Source organism: Lissotriton helveticus, chromosome 2_1 (genome assembly GCF_964261635.1).
Source record: "Lissotriton helveticus chromosome 2_1, aLisHel1.1, whole genome shotgun sequence".
NCBI lineage: Eukaryota > Metazoa > Chordata > Amphibia > Caudata > Salamandridae > Lissotriton > Lissotriton helveticus.
The window spans coordinates 19743152-19758798 of record NC_136059.1 but is presented as its reverse complement, the minus strand read 5'-3'; the positions used below and the strand labels follow the sequence as shown (position 1 = coordinate 19758798).

Here is a 15647-nt window from a genome sequence, read left to right as displayed (position 1 = left end):
CACTTTCAGTGGTGGGGAAGGGACTGTTGAGACCAAGAACAGACAAGCAGACGGTACTCCAAACTTAGTGTGATGATCCATGTGGCTGTGGCTAGGGGGAGGTCCAGGTTTGATCCTCAGATGACATATTTAGATGTTAGCTGAATGTTGGGGGGCACTAATCGCAAGCAGGAGGGGGGCTTGAATTGTCACATTATACGGGAACCTCGGGCGATGCTTAGGTGTTGTTTTACCTGATTGATTGCCAGGCTCTATCCAGCCCCCACCGGATGGTCCCAGTTAGTCCAGATAAAGGAACCTGTCTCTTACATTGGTTCCCCCACACTAGCAAGACAAAATTGACAAGCAAGTTTCTGGACTTGGGATTGGAGTAGGCCAAAAGAGAAATGATGTCCCATTGGAAGACCCCGGGAGGGCCCAGCTTTATCGGATGGAGGGCTGCATTGATTACGTGGGCGGGCATTGAGAGTGTGGTTCTTCTGCAGCAGGCTCAAAGGTCCCACAATGATAAGGCACTAGAAGCAGCGCCGACATGGGAGGCCCTGGTCGCAGAACTGAGGACAACTGAGGCAGACTCTGATTCGGAGCTGAGCGCACCTGTGGGGAATGACGAATTGTAGTGTAGCTGTCCTATGGTAGCGACGTTGAGGTGCACAGAAAGGGGTTTCCCCCCACTTTCAACATAGTCACAAGATTCCATATTGCTGCATGTCTGGTATGATGCCTATGCTCAGTTGAATCGCCTATTGAATTACTAAAATGTGTTGACTTGATTGACACACCGGTGAGACGGGGTGGGAGGTGGGAGGACTGAGGGGGGGGGCAGTACAAGTTGACCTCTTTATGATAAGGCTTTAAGATGTGATGTACGGGGTAAGCATGAATATCCCAATGTCCCAATGTTAATGTGGAATAATTCGCAGTATGAGCAGACTGTTACCGATTATTTGAATCTACTGTTTCGAATGTACTGTTATGAGTTATGTATCGAGGCCTGTGCCCCGACGAGGCCACGCCCATGTGTAATTTGAATTGGTCATCTTATACGCTAGTTGTGTATGAAAAACAATAAAAATATATTTAACAAAAAAATGATTGTGGAACTCCCCCCAGAACTGTGGTGCCTCTGCCATGAGTGCGGAGACTCCCCCAAGAACTGTGGTGCATCTGCCATGAGTGCGGAGACTCCCCCCAGAACTGCGGGGCATCTACCATGAGTGTGGTGACTCCCCACGTCTGCGGGGCCTTTGCCTTGAGTGTGAAGACTACCCATGACTGTGGGGCCTCTGCTATGAGTGTGTAGACTCCAACTAGACTGTGAGGCCTCTGCCATGAGTTGCGCAGACTCTCCACAGAAGTGTGGAGCCTTCACCACGACTGCGGACCCCCTTGCATACCACTGTTGTGCCTCTACCCAAGTGTGGAGACTGCCCAAGACTGTGGGGCCTCCTCCACAAGTGCAGAGACTCTGCCCAGAACTGTGGGCCCTCTGCCATGATTGTGGAGACTCCCAATGACTGCGTGGCCACCACCACGAGTGTGGGGGCCCTATGGCAATCAGGGCTACAGTCTTTAAGGTTCTGGAGGGTTCAGGAGATTCCGGTGGTCGTCCTAAAAGTCACAGGTGCCCTCCGTATCATTATTTTGATTTGAAGTGGCATGTATTTACTGACAGTGTGAATTTCAAGTAAAATTTCCAAAAGAATTGAGGTTTTGTATTTCTTTCTCCACCTTACCTTCAATGCCTCAGTTATTCGTTAAACGTAGTTGTTCTTAATTTATCAGGTAGTTTCCACTTTCTAAAGGAATTGCAAGTTGTTCTGAAACCAGACCCAGGTCTATAACTTTAGCATTAAGAAGACAGGTTTGTTTAATAATTGAAATGTTGGATAAAAACGTGGGAGAGGCGAGAGTTAGTGTGCTATTGTTTGCTCTTCCTGCACACCTGCTGACTTGAGTGTTCCTTGTTCAGGTCAGCGTGGACTGCTTGTACAGGACAATCCATTCCCAGAAGAAGGGCGTATTTGATTCTGAGCCTGTTTTTTCCCCATCCCTGTTCCCAGCAGCCCCCCTCTCTGCATCACAGGAGGGGCACCCGGCCCTGCTGCACACCAAGCAGCAGGCAGTATAAATGTCAGCAGCTCTAGGGCCCAGAGGCAGACTTCTGGTAGCTCTCTGGACCTGTAGCTGGCACCATGGGTCTTGGCGCTGTCTCTGGGGTCACACTCCTTCTCCTGGGGTTCTTCGCCGTGTCTGCCTCTGCTGTGGTAAGAGGGCCTTAATACCTGCTTAATGTGAGCTGGTTGCAATGCTTTGGCTATGGGCACCGCGTGACGGGGGCTTCCAGGTGAGACCATGTCACTGTATAGGCAGGGGAACTGCCTACTGGCCTCTCTGTGCAAAAGGCCTGTCGTTTTGCACCTATGTTGGATCCTTTACCCCAAATGGTTCCGACATGTATGATCCTGGTAGTATGGTCTTGTATGGATTGCGCTGGATGAAGAGGAAGTCTGTGTGAATGTCTGGCCAAGACCATAGCAGAATAATGTGCTGAATTCCATCTGTTCCAGGACCCCTCATCCATGGCTGTGCTTTGGGAGGCTGCTCAAGCCTCATGGAAGGGAGCCTTGTCTCTGGCACTCTTAACCCCCTGCCTGGCAGACTCATTCAGCAGGAGGGAGTGCCAGGCTTCTCATCTCGAGGATCAGGGATTGGACTTTGCAATTGCTGCATGGCTTCTTCCAAAGTTCTCCCAGTGGCTTCAAGAGATGCTGGCTGCTGTCTGGCCCTTCAGAAACATTGCACCTGGGCTTTTTGGAACCAGCCCGGGAGAGGCTCCTCCCTCATATGACCCCTGCAGACTGGGACCATGCAGGGTCCACGCATGCTATGTTTGGAGGAGCCCCTGGAATTCACATGTTGGAAGAGAGCTGGTTGTCTATCAGTGATCCCACAGACCAGCTAACCTGGTCAGTAAGGGACAGATGTGTTATGGTTGCACCACTTTTGTTGCACATGCATTATGCCAAATGCTAGTTAATAATTGCAGAATCATGCATGGGGCGATCTGCCCGCCATCATAATAACCCCCTTAGTAAGAGGTTAGTGTGCACAATTACGTTCCTTGTGAAGTTGGCACCTGGGAAAGATACACGGAGTAAAAATAGATATTGACTGATACATCATTGGTTAGGACAAAGCAACACGTTGTGCAACCACTATCATCATCACTTAGTGCACCACGTTGTGCCAACCTTGCCTAAAGGATAAAGAGACAAACAGACTCCAATGATGAGAGGGAGAGGGACGGCAATGGGAAGCCTTCCGTTGTAGACTAGCTGGTGGCCATACCAGAGTCCAAAGTAGCATTGGAGCACCAAATCAAAACAGTGTCAAAATATGTCAATTTGCTGTGTGCTGATTTGCAAAAAGTAGCCGATAAAGCAGCAACACCGGAGGGAGACATTGTGGAGTTCAAGGGGGAGGTAGCTACTCTCAAGCAACAAATGGCCCAGATGGCCTGGACCGCAAAGTGTCGGGAGTGTCAAGCAGTGGATGAGGAGGGACGTGACAGATGCACCAATATTTATGTCTTAGGATTCATGGAAAGGCTGGAGAAGGGGTCTGCAGGATTACACGTAGATGCGTACACAGGGCCTGTTAGATTTGGGGTCTCTACTTTACTCCCCAGCTCCCCAGATTCTTTGGAAGTACCTGCTACTGTTTTGGGCCCTTCTGAGGGACTGCGAGTCGCAAGGAGCTGGAATCGCGAATCAACAAGGAAGAAGGATGTCGCCATCACTGCTGCTGCCATCGCATTTTAAATGTCGGCTGTTAGATTTGGGTTGTCTCTAATTAAAATAATAATAATAAAGGAGTTTGTAGAGCGCCTTGTGACGCCATCCCGGCGTGTCCCCGCGCTGTGGAGAGAGCAGCAACAATGGAGTGGAGAGCCTAAAGGGTAAACAGATGGGTTTTTAGAAGTTTCCTAAATGTTGTTTCTGACTCTGCTAATCTGATGTTCGTTGGGAGGGAGTTCCAGTGGTTGGCTGCCATCACGCAAAAGGAGCGGCCTCCCATTCTGGCCTTCTTTATCCGAGGGACTTTAAGAAGACCCGTGCTCTGTTGGGCTCGTAGGGGATGGCAAGATCCTTCAGATATTCAGGGGCTTTCAGCGAGGTTATCCTATAGCAGATGAGAAGCGCTTTAAATAGGATCCTCTTTTTTATGGGAAGCCAATGAAGAGCAGCCAAAGTGGGTTTAGATGCTGCTCTTTTGGGGAGTCTGAGGACTAGCCGCGCTGCCGTATTTTGAAGAACCTGCAGCCTTCTAATGTTCTTTTCTGTTGTCCCCAGCAGTAGCACATTTCCGTAATCAATACGGGAGGTGACTAATGCTTGGGTCATGGTGTGTCTGGCCTCTAAAGGAAGGAGGTCCAGAGTACGATTTAAGGTCTTCAATACCCCAAAACATTTCCCTACTACTTTATGGAGGTGGCTCTCAAAAGAGAGTTTGGGATCAACCCAGACCCCCAGGTTCTTTGCCTCCTTGCACGGGATAGGTAGAGGACCCAGACAAGGAGGCCACCATGCCTGAGTCCAGCTAGCATCATTGCCCCCTATCACTAGAACCTCAGTTTTTGAGCCGTTGAGCTTCAGGCAGTGTTGATTCATCCAGCCTGCAAGCTCCTGCATACAGGTTTTAAAGTTGGCAGCTGCTAAGGTGGGTGCCTGTGATAGGGAGATGAGCAGCTGAGTGTCGTCGGCATAAGATACTAATTTTATGCCGTACGATTGGACCACTTCTGCCAGCGGGGCCATATAAAGGTTGAACAGGGTGGGGCTCAGGGCAGAGCCACAGGTAGGTACTTGTGACAAATAAAGACCATTGCCTCAAGTCACGGTAAGGGGGTACACTCCTAAAATAACCCCTGCTTACCCCCTTGGTAGATTGGCATGAGCAGACAGGCTTATCTCAGAGGCAGTGTGTAAAGCATTTGTGACCACATACAGTAACCCAGTTTTAGCTTAGTTCAGTTCAGTTCTTAAGATGCAACACTTGTGTCAATGTACCTTACGATGCATTGCACTTCCACAACAAAAGAAAGTTCCTGTGCAAAGACATCAAGACGTGAAGATCTTCCCGACGCAATGGGGAAGAAGCGTATCACCATTGCTGTTGTTGCCGTCGCATCGTGGATGTCTGCGCTTTAGCTGTCGTATTGCACCAGGTATACAACGGTAACCACGCATTTTTTACAACGCGGTACCGTTACCACGCTACTTTTACCACGCAAGTCGATACAACGACTTGCGCTGGGGGGCGCTCCAGGATAGTAAATATATTAATTTACTATCCAACTCCTTTCCCTAGAGTCCACGGGGACTGGAGTTGGAATAGTAAATTAAAAAATGTACTATCCACCGCCCCTCCACGCAAGTCGTTGTAACGACTTGCGTGGTAAAAGTAGCGTTGTAACGGTACGCGTTGTAAAAGTACGCGTGGTACCGTCATATATCCATTGCACCACATCAAGAAAAGTGCCTCGCATCCCCGGAGTAGCACACCGCCATCGGAGCTGCTGCCGTCACATCTTGGATGTCACAGCTGTAGTTGTCGCATTGTGCAGGACCCTCTGGCAACGTTGGAGAAGAGTGCCACAGACAAGGCTGTTGCCGTCGCATCGCTGAACAAGGGTGTCGCCGCTGCAGCTGCAACTGATGCATCGTACCGAGACTTCTCGCATCGTTGGAGAAGCATGCCACATCTGGAAGATCTTCACGTCTTTATTTCTTTGCACCGGAACTTTGCGGCATTTCCATCGCTGCAACATTACTTGTTGTGGAAGAGCAACGCATCGTAAGGTACATTGACGCAGTGTTGCATCTTAATAACTGAACTGAACTAAGCTAAAACTACCATCTTAACTATAGTATTGTGGATTTTTGTCATTTGTGGTCTTGTGTTAAGTCTATATAAAGAATACTTATTTTCAGCATAAACCTTGTGTGATGTCCATTTGTAGTGTAGTCACTGGGTTACTGTATGTGGTCACAAATGCTTTACACACTGCCTCCGAGATAAGCCTGTCTGCTCGTGCCAAGCTACCAAGGGGTTGAGCAGAGGTTATTTTAGTAGCGTACCCCCTTACCCTGACTAGAGGCAGGGTCCCTATTTGCCACAAGTAACTACCTGTGCAACTAGAGACCCACGAAATCTAACAGCCGACATTCAAGATGCGATGGCAGCAGCAGCGACGGCGACACGCTTCTGTTATGTTATGTTATGTTAATATATTCTTGTATAGAGCAGGTTCACCATCAGGTCTCTTCGCGCTTCTAGAGGAGATTGTTACAAGAGGCAGTGCATGTGAGCTAGTGTGGGCGAGATTATTTCGTGGTCAGTGCCTCCAGAAACAAGATAGTCTTGAGTTTTTTTCTGAACGAGAGGAGGACAGGTTCCTTGCGCAAATTTTCAGGTAGGTTGTTCCAGAGCTGTAGAATCAAGGTGGAGAAGGCTATGCCCCCTTTACGAGACAAATGAAACCGGGGAGTGACCAAACGGCATGCTGCAGAGGAACGGAGGGTCCGAGCAGGGATGTAGCTCGTCAGGCGATCCTTGATGTAGGCTGGGGCATGACCGTAGATGCCTTATGGGCAATGCAAAGGCCCTTGAAAGATGCTTGCTGCCTGATAGGAAGCCAATGTAATTTCAAGAGCATGGGAGAGGCATGAGTCCGTCTGGGTAGATCAAAAATGAGGCGCGCCGCATTGTTCTGCACAACCTGTAGTCTTCTTGTTAGTTTCCATTGGAGGCCGATGTAAAGGGCATTCCCATAGTCCAACCTGGACAATATTGTGGCCGAAACGATAACCTGAAGGGAAGTTGTAGTGAGGAGGGGGACAAGTTTTCGTAAACACCTCAGTAGCCTTGTACAGGGACCAACCACTGCCGACACTTGGTTGTTCATAGAGAGGTCGGCGTCAATTTTGATGCCCAGGCTTCTAACCACTGGGACTGGGGTAGGGATAACTCCCAGTTCCCGCGGCCAAAACAGTTCACATCAGGGGCTGTTGATGTATGGGACAGCCAAAATTTCCGTCTTATCTGGATTTATTTTAAGTGAGTTATCAGTCACCCAGCTCGCTGTGAAGTGCAGCACCTCCTGTACGTGTTCCTGAGTAACACTGGCGTTGTTAATCCGTGCAAGTAGCTGGGTGTCGTCTGCATAATTGAAGACTTGGCAATCCAATTGGGCCCGGATCTCCACCAATGGTTGTAGGTATAGGTTAAAGAGCAAGGGGGACAACGCCGAGCCCTGCGGGACACCACATACCAAGGGACCGGTGATCGATACCTGATCACCTAAATGTACCCTCTGCGTCCGGTTAGTCAAGAAGGATTCAAGCCATTGATAGGCAGGTCCCTCTATACCCACATTAGCAAGACGGGACAAGAGGGTTTTATGGCTGACCGTATCGAATGCTGCTGACATATCTAGTAAAATCAGGGCACTTGATACTTTCTTGTCAGCCATGACCCTCATCTCATCCAGAACAGATCCAGAACAGATAGCATCACCAGTTCTGTACTATGATGAGCTCTAAAGCCAGCTTGTCTAGGATGTAGCAGTCTATGTTCCTCAAATAAGGTGGAAAGTATTCTGAGGACATGTTGTTCAAGTACTTTAGCTAAGTACGGGAGCTGGGAAATTGGCCTATAGTTTTTAAGGATAGAGGCATCTCTCGCTGAGTTGCGCTTCCAGCTCCTTGCAACACGTAGTGCCTCAGAAGGCCCCAAAACAATAGCAGGTACTTCCGAAGAACTCTGGGGAGCTAGAGGGTAACGTCTGTTGTCCCTGAGACTTCAGCAGGAGGCAAGCACTGTTCAAAGTCCTTGGAAATCCTACACAAGTTGAAAATAAAGCACATAAAGTTCTCCTTTCTTTGGCAGTCAGGCAACCACTGTAGGCCAATCCCCCAAGCAGCACTTCAGCTTAGGGATAGTCTCTCCTCAGTTTTTTCAGGTTCCGCTCCTCAGCAAAGGTTTCTTCTTGTAGTCCAAAAGTGATCTAATTTCATGGGATCAGGGTCCCAATATTTAAACCCCAAAATCTTTTCTCCTCTGAGGGCAGAGGGGCCTTTGCCCAGTTCAAACCCGTTCTGAAGCACTCTGTTTACCAGACTTCCCCATTGCTTTCACGGTGCAGGGCAGGCACATCAGACGCCCCACAGGAGGTGGAGCCAGCAATGTGGAAGGCAAGTAAAGTCCTGGAGCAGTTTGTTTATAGGATTCCTTCTCTTCTTTCAGTATGCAGGGCAGAGCCATCAGCCGCTCCCCAGGAGGTGGAGCCAGCATTGTGGAAGGCAGGCACAGCCCTATTCAAGTTTCAGGTGCAACTACTCCCTCCCATCTAGATGCAGATCTCTCTATTCACCACTGGGTGACTCATCCTGTCTCTTGGAATCCCCCAGCCCTGTCACTCACAAAACCAGACAAAGGAATACACAACCTAGCAGAGGCAGGCTTGAATAGTTAGACAAGCAAATACCTACTTTCTAAAAGTGGTATTTGCAAACACAAAATGTTAAAACCAACTTCACTAAAAGATGTATTTTATCATTCAGTTCAGGCACATGAAACTTGATTTTCTACCATGTTCTCTGAGACAGTTAGAATTATAAAATGTAATAACTCTAACAGCCCATTCTGGCCTATGGAGAACAGGTAGCCTTGTATAGGCATTTGCAATAGTGAAAAATGAAAATGGCTGTAATTCACTATTAGGACATGCCGCACACATCAGGGCTTGTCCAACCTTACTTTTACAATGCACCCTGCCCTTGGGCCTACCATAGGGGTGACTGATATGAAGAACAAGGAAGGTTTAGGGACTGGCAAAAGGGTGCACTTGCCCAGTCAGCATGACAGTGCGAGACTGCGTGCAGGCTCTGCAATGGTAGACCTTAGAGTCATTTTACAAGGCCGCTTCTGTGGGTAGCACAACCAGTAGCGGCATTTGGATTTACATGCCCTGGGCACACTCTGTGCACTAGACTAGGGTCTGACAAGTAAACCAAATAACCAAACATGGAACCACTTTTTAATGCATCAATTTACAAATCAAATCAAATCAAACAGCTTTATTCGGTATGAGAAAAACATCCATAAAATCATACTAATATTCTTTTTCTGTCTCAAAATGTTACATTATTGCTTTGATCCTAAAACATTTTTTAAAAACATAGACAGCAATAGAAAGGATAAAACAAGACAGCAATATTCCATAATCAGTCTACTCATCGTAATAGAGCACCAATTTACAATAGGGAGCACTTGCACTGAGGCACTGGATAGCAGTGGCACAGTGCCCAAAACATCTAACACCAGCAAAAACACATGAGGCAACTGCAAAAATGGAAGGGAGACCCACGCCAATGGTGCCAGGTCTAACATAAACCAATAAGGGTCGTCTGGAGTTTATGCATGGTGTGCCCTTACTCTGGCATCCCTACATAAAAAGCCAGCTTCATACATTTGGTGGATCAGCAGTTGGATACAAGACTTGCATTTGCTGTTACCACTTGGTCAATAGGTGATTTCACTAAGAAATCCTCAATTGACATCAGTTAAAAAATATTTTTTAAATCTGTGGATTATTTTTTTTTACACATTTTATAATTGGAAGTGTTTAGGAGCTTGTGCTAAGGCCTCTACCTCGTGCCATTACCCATTAAAAACAACACTGGTCAGTTAGGCATTTAAACGTCTTTTAGAATATTTTTGCACAATTTTCCTAAATGGTCCTAAATATACTAATTGTGTCTGGCCCAGAGGTTTTATTGCAGGAACTCAACCTGAGCCCTTATCTGCAGCTTAGTATGCAACAGGTAAGGACTCTCTGTAAAGCCAATACAAATGCTACTGGCTCAAATCCTACCAAGGTAATCTTCCAGGAGGCCCTTGCAGACATTGATGCAGCCCAGCTGGCAACAGATCATGAATGAATGAATAAATACACACTTATATAGTGCATGGCTACTGAATGGGCATCCCAGCACATACTTTAACACCAATCATTCATCAATAATCAAGCAAAGAGGGGGAGGAGCTACGCCAGCAACCAAGATGGCCGCGTAAGCTCCCGGCTCCGCCGACCTCCGCCAGCAGCTCGAATATCCTGCCTTAAATCCTGAACTCACGCCAGACTCCCGTGTTCGTGAAGTTTTTCTGCTTCTAAAGGTGCAATCCCGAGTTTTCTACCTTATTGGCTGACGATGATACGCCGCGTTTCCATTCTCGGCCTAACAACGTGTGGAAGCCGGGGACTCGATTTCTAGCCTACCCGGGTCGGAATTGATCAACATCGGCCACGAGACCTGGACTGAGCCCGGTCTCCCGAAGTGTGCCGTGAATTGTTGATTCTTGGTGACGACCCGGTTAACGGACTACACCATGGACGCACCAGCATTCCACACCGGCTGCCGTGGTCGGGGTCCGGTGCCCAGAGACCTTGCTACCCTCTCGGGGTCGACGGGCTGGGGCCCTCGCCATCGGCGAAGGTGTATACTGCACGACGAGGAGCGCCCACTGCTCGACATCGGATTTGCGTGGCACTTTACCCCGGAGTAGCTGGCCTCCGGGGCTCAACTCCGTCTCTATCGCCTTTTGAGAGGGATGGGGCGGACGGCAGGCATGCCATCGCTGCAGGCCGTCATGCCGCCATTGGGGCACTCCATTCGCACACTATCGCTGTGTTCCGGACACTGCTTGTGAAAGTGGACGGTATCCTGGGACCGGAGGGTGATTCTTCATTCAGTTCCCAGCTAGCTACGGCACCAGCGGTGCATTGCACGCCTGAGATCGAGGTCCCTGTGCAGATCCCGGATTTAATGAGCCTTGGCGGTTCCCAATTAACAACAAGCCAGTCTGTGCTTATCGCCAGCGCCCCCTGCACGATTCTGCAGACGCCTAATACGTCTATAGACAGTCTTTTGTGTGGTGACAAGTTCCTTAGTGACTGTTGGACATACTCGCTGTTCTTGGACACCTTTCCTCGTTCGCTTGGTGGACTTTGTGAACTTTTATCCTGTTTTCGATCCTGCAGCACCGACATGAACTTTTGTGAACGCTTTGCCTTTTCCATCAAGATGGCGGCTCGAGTGAGAAAGACTCTTATGAAAAACCGTACTGGCCAGGGCTGAACTTGATCGCTTGGGCTTGATACAATAGCTTTATGTAAGGCTGGGGTTGTGCCTATACTGTGACGGGAGTCGGGTGGTTTTTGACTAAACTCCCCCGACTGGTTTGTATATTTTACTGCATATTGGTTTTACTTCGTCTCGGAGTGGTCGCTATTGGCGGGGGGTACGGGAGACCGGGAGTGTATTTGCTCTCTCCTCCTCCACTTTATCTTTTTCCCTTCCTTTAGGTAGTTCTTGGGCGACAGGCACGCTGCTAGCGGGGTTAGGCCGTAGCCATTGCAGGGGTGCAGGGTGGGGGGTTAGGGGAGGCTTTTTTTATTTTGCCTTTGTTTTTTTCTATGGCCCCTTTGCTTTCTCCTTTTTCCTTCTACGAGAGGTGGACTGTTTATTCTACGTGGATCCTTTATTGTCCGGGTGTCCAAACTGGTCTTAATTATCCTGTCTCATTTAGGACGGGGTCTCGCGGGTGGGATGGTTTTGGATCGTACGATAGACTGTCTATTCCCCAATCTCCAATATCCGTAATTCTGATACGCTATGTGTTCCTTATATTGATGTTTTATCTGTATTACTCCCCCGCCTGTCCCTGCTCTGCATTTAATTGTCTGACACCTGATTTTTGTACTGCCTCCTCTTGTCTTACTGTTAAATAAAAAAAAATATTAAAAAAAAAATAATCAAGCAAAGAGAAAAGTCTTCAACTGTTTCCTGAACCTAAGATGGTCAGATTTAAGGCGGATAGAATCTGGAAGCGGATTCCAAAACCTGGCCGCATTATTGGAGAACAGCCGTCCTCCAGTCCGAGGCCGTTTGATCCTTGGAACTGACAGCATATGTTTATTGTCAGATCTCAGAGTCCTCTTGGTGTCATATAAATGCACCATGGTCTGAAGCAGGGCTGGACCCTTACCCGAGATACACTTGTGAATGATACACATTGCTTTGAACCTGACCCTTTCAGCAACAGGAAGCCAATGCAGTCGTCTAAGCGCCAACTTAGCCGACTTACGCATTGGGATACCCATCAAGAGACGGGCTGCGCAATTCTGGGCTATCTGGAGTTTCTTAATAATTCCCTGCGGTGCACCTAGATAGACTGCATTTGCGTACTCCAACCGTGATAAGATCGGGGATTGAACCACCATGCGCCTGCCGTCAAATGGAAGAAGGGGAAGAACCTTCCGCATCATCCTAAGCGTGCCATAACATTTTGTGGCCACTTTCCTTGCCTGGGCCTTAAGATTCAAGTTACAGTCCAGCCAGACACCAAGACTCTAGATTTGTGTCTTAGGGACAGGTGGCACACCAAGGCAGGTTGGCCACAAAGAATCCAGTTTATTAGGTGCTGCATGACCAAGAACCATAATCTCAGTCGTTGTGCCGTTTAGTTTAAGAAAAGACAAATCCATTCATTCAGAAACCTTGGCAAGGCATGCCCGCAGGCCTGAGTCAGATCTGTCTTGCCGATTAAGACACACCACTAATTGGGTGTCATCAGCATATGTAACAGTGTGAACGCCCCAGGGAAGTACCACCTCAGTCAATGGCCTCATATAGATGTTAAATAAGGTGTGACTCAACGAAGATCCCTGAGGGACTCCACACTGCAACGGCCTCTGGTCAGAGAGAGCACCCTCCTCAAAGACCACAAAGGACCTGTCTAAGAGAAAGGACTGCAACCATTCTAGGGCAGTGCCTTCAACACCCACCTCCCCGAGTCTTTGAATCATTAAATGGTGATTCACAGTGTCGAAGGCTGCGCTGAGATCTAATAAAATAATTGCAGCGCAGCCGCCATTGTCCAATATCTTACTTGACACTTCAAGCACCACAAGAAGGGCAGTCTCCGTGACCTGATGATGCCTAAAACCGGTCTGAGTCGGGTGGAAGTAATTATTCTCCTCAAGATGACCTGACAGTACCCAATTAACATGTTTTTCTGACAGTTTGCTCAGTCCGGGCAACAAAGAGATGGGGCGATAATTAGACCAGTCATCAGGGTCTAGATTATTTTTCTTAAGAAGGGCTTTAACTCTGGCTTGTTTCCAGGGACCAGGGACGGTCCCATTAGAAGAGGCGCATTTATCATATCCAATATCACAGGGCAGACTATCTCTGACACTAAGTTAAGAGTAGCCGGGGGGGCTGGGTAAGCTGGTGAACCAGATTTTAACTGGTACAAAAAATCCTTTAATGAAGTAAGGGTAAGGGGAGGAAATGTTTCTAGCACAGCTTGTTGCACGGGTAATAAGACATTAGTATCCAATGCCCTATGCTGAAAACTAGAATAGATGGTATGAACTTTGGTGGAAATAAAATTGGCTAATTCCTCACAGCGCTTTGAGGCATTATCATCATCATTAGGAGGAACGGGGACTATAAGAAGCGATTTTACATCTTTAAAAATTTCAAAAGGGGAGTTAGAGGCTGCAGTTATTTTTCATGGTAATACCTAGTTTGGGCAGCATTTATTTCGTTTTTGTAGAGCTTCATAGGTTCTCTATAATTGCTCTTACTTGATTCTGAGAAGTACTTCCTCCATCTCCTCTCAGCTTACTTACATGACTGTTTAAGCTGTCTCAAAATATGTGTATACCATGCTTTCTTATTTGAACCTATCCGGTGGCAAACCTCTTTTTTCGGAAGAACAGCATCAAAAGAGGCCTCCAGCCAGTTATTAAAATTCTCATTTGCTACCATAGGGTCCGGGTGAGAGACTGGAGTAGCATTTCTAAGATTGGATGCCCAGCCATTAACCGGATGTTTAGACCATGTACAACCAAGTTTTTTTGCTTTAACAGAGGGTTGAGGGAACTCTTGAGGAGTCTACCTAAAAGATAACAATGAATGGTCGCCGTGGATTCCACAAAGATAATGCCTGTAATATTAGTAAACAAAGGATCAAGCAAATGTCCCAACGTATGTGTGGGACCCGTTACTATTTGCTTGATTTGAAAAGTTTCCAGACAATCAATAAGATCCTGCACTAAGGAAGAATCAGGATCATCGAAATGTAAATTCAAGTCACCCAGGATGGAAAAATTAGACGAAAGGATAGAATCATGAGTAACTACCTCTGGCAGATCTTTACAAAAGTTGCCTAGTGATCCAGGAGGGCGATATATTAGGATGCCTGAGAAGGTGCAGGTTGGGGAAAAGCTTAAACCAAATACTACATTTTCACAGTCAGCTACTTGACCAATAGTGGCTCTACATTTATGCACATCTTTGTAAATAATAGCAATTCCCCCACCCCTCCTGCCGACACAGTCTAACCTGAGTATGGCGTAATTGGATGGAAGAGCTTGAACTATCTCAGGAACAGAGTCCTGTTACCCCTGAGGAGGAGGATGACAGTGAACATGGGACCGTAGTCAGCTTCCGAGGGTGTAGCCCCCAAAATTAACCCAAGAGAATGCAGACCATATCTAAAACCTCTATCTTATCCCTGCACCTTATTTATAAGCCCCCTGCACCACCGGAGCATCAATTTGTGTGACACTGTGGCGGACGTCTTACAAAATCATGTCTATGAACCCATGCAAAGCCGCTGTGCGTGGCTTTGAGTGGCTTCATAGACATGGAGTAAAGGAAGGGAGCTCGAAACGCTGCGTTGCCTTACTCTACATTTGAGAGGCGTTCCATGGGCGTTGAGGTTGATTTTCCCTTGCAATGCCCATGGATTTTTACACTGCCCCAGATTTACAAGAGCATGTAAACCTGGGGAAGTGCCCAAACCTTACACCTCCATGGTGAGGCGTAACCAGGCAAAATGTCTTCATTCCTCCTCATCCTTTCCTCTTTCAATATGTGCTGCATTTTGCATAGGAAGCGGAAAACACCTGTCAGGATTGTTTCTGTGCAGAAAGGTGCCCCTTTCTGCACTTAACCCCTCCCATGCTCATGACGAGCTCAGCTCTTCATGAGCCACGCTGGCCGTGTGCTCATGGCGAGCTGAGCTCGTCATAACGACCGCAACGCTCGCACGCGGGGCTAATTCCCCTGCTGTGCTGAGCATTCTAAAGAAATGGGTGTGGCCATGATGAGCTCAGCTCGTCATGAGCACACGGCAACCGTGGCTCATGACGAGCTGAGCTCGTCATGAGCACCGGGACGCTGTACGCTCCCCCTTCCCCCCAGCACAGTGGGGGAATTTGCCCCGCAGGGAAGGGGTTGAACAATCCTGCCAACAACACAGGCCCCCTTGCAAAGTGCTGCACTGGTGCCTGCGTTGGAGTTAGATAGGCAAAATAACAACATAGAAGGAGGAAAGGACAGGCATGCTTTGTTTTTACCTAAATAAGTTGCATTCCTGTCCTTTCTTCTTGCTGTAGGGCAGCGCAGCTAGCTAACTTGCTCAGCAGCCCTGCACCAAATCCCCGTAAATGAGGGCCTAGGTGGCTGATTGAAGGGCGGTAATATGCCTGATTATGATGGGCTCTA

The 15647-nt window shown here is 47.9% G+C and overlaps 1 protein-coding gene across 1 annotated transcript in view; it reads left to right on the top strand.

The window, feature by feature from the left end:
* The first annotated feature begins 2172 nt into the window (after window positions 1-2172).
* Window positions 2173-15647, top strand: part of LOC144819182 (avidin-related protein 7-like) — a 135826-nt gene continuing 122351 nt past the window's right edge. The window contains exon 1 of the mRNA XM_078677154.1: window positions 2173-2267. Within this exon, the coding sequence (XP_078533280.1) occupies window positions 2196-2267 (72 nt within the window). The 5' untranslated portion in view covers window positions 2173-2195. The remainder of the gene's footprint in view (window positions 2268-15647) is intronic.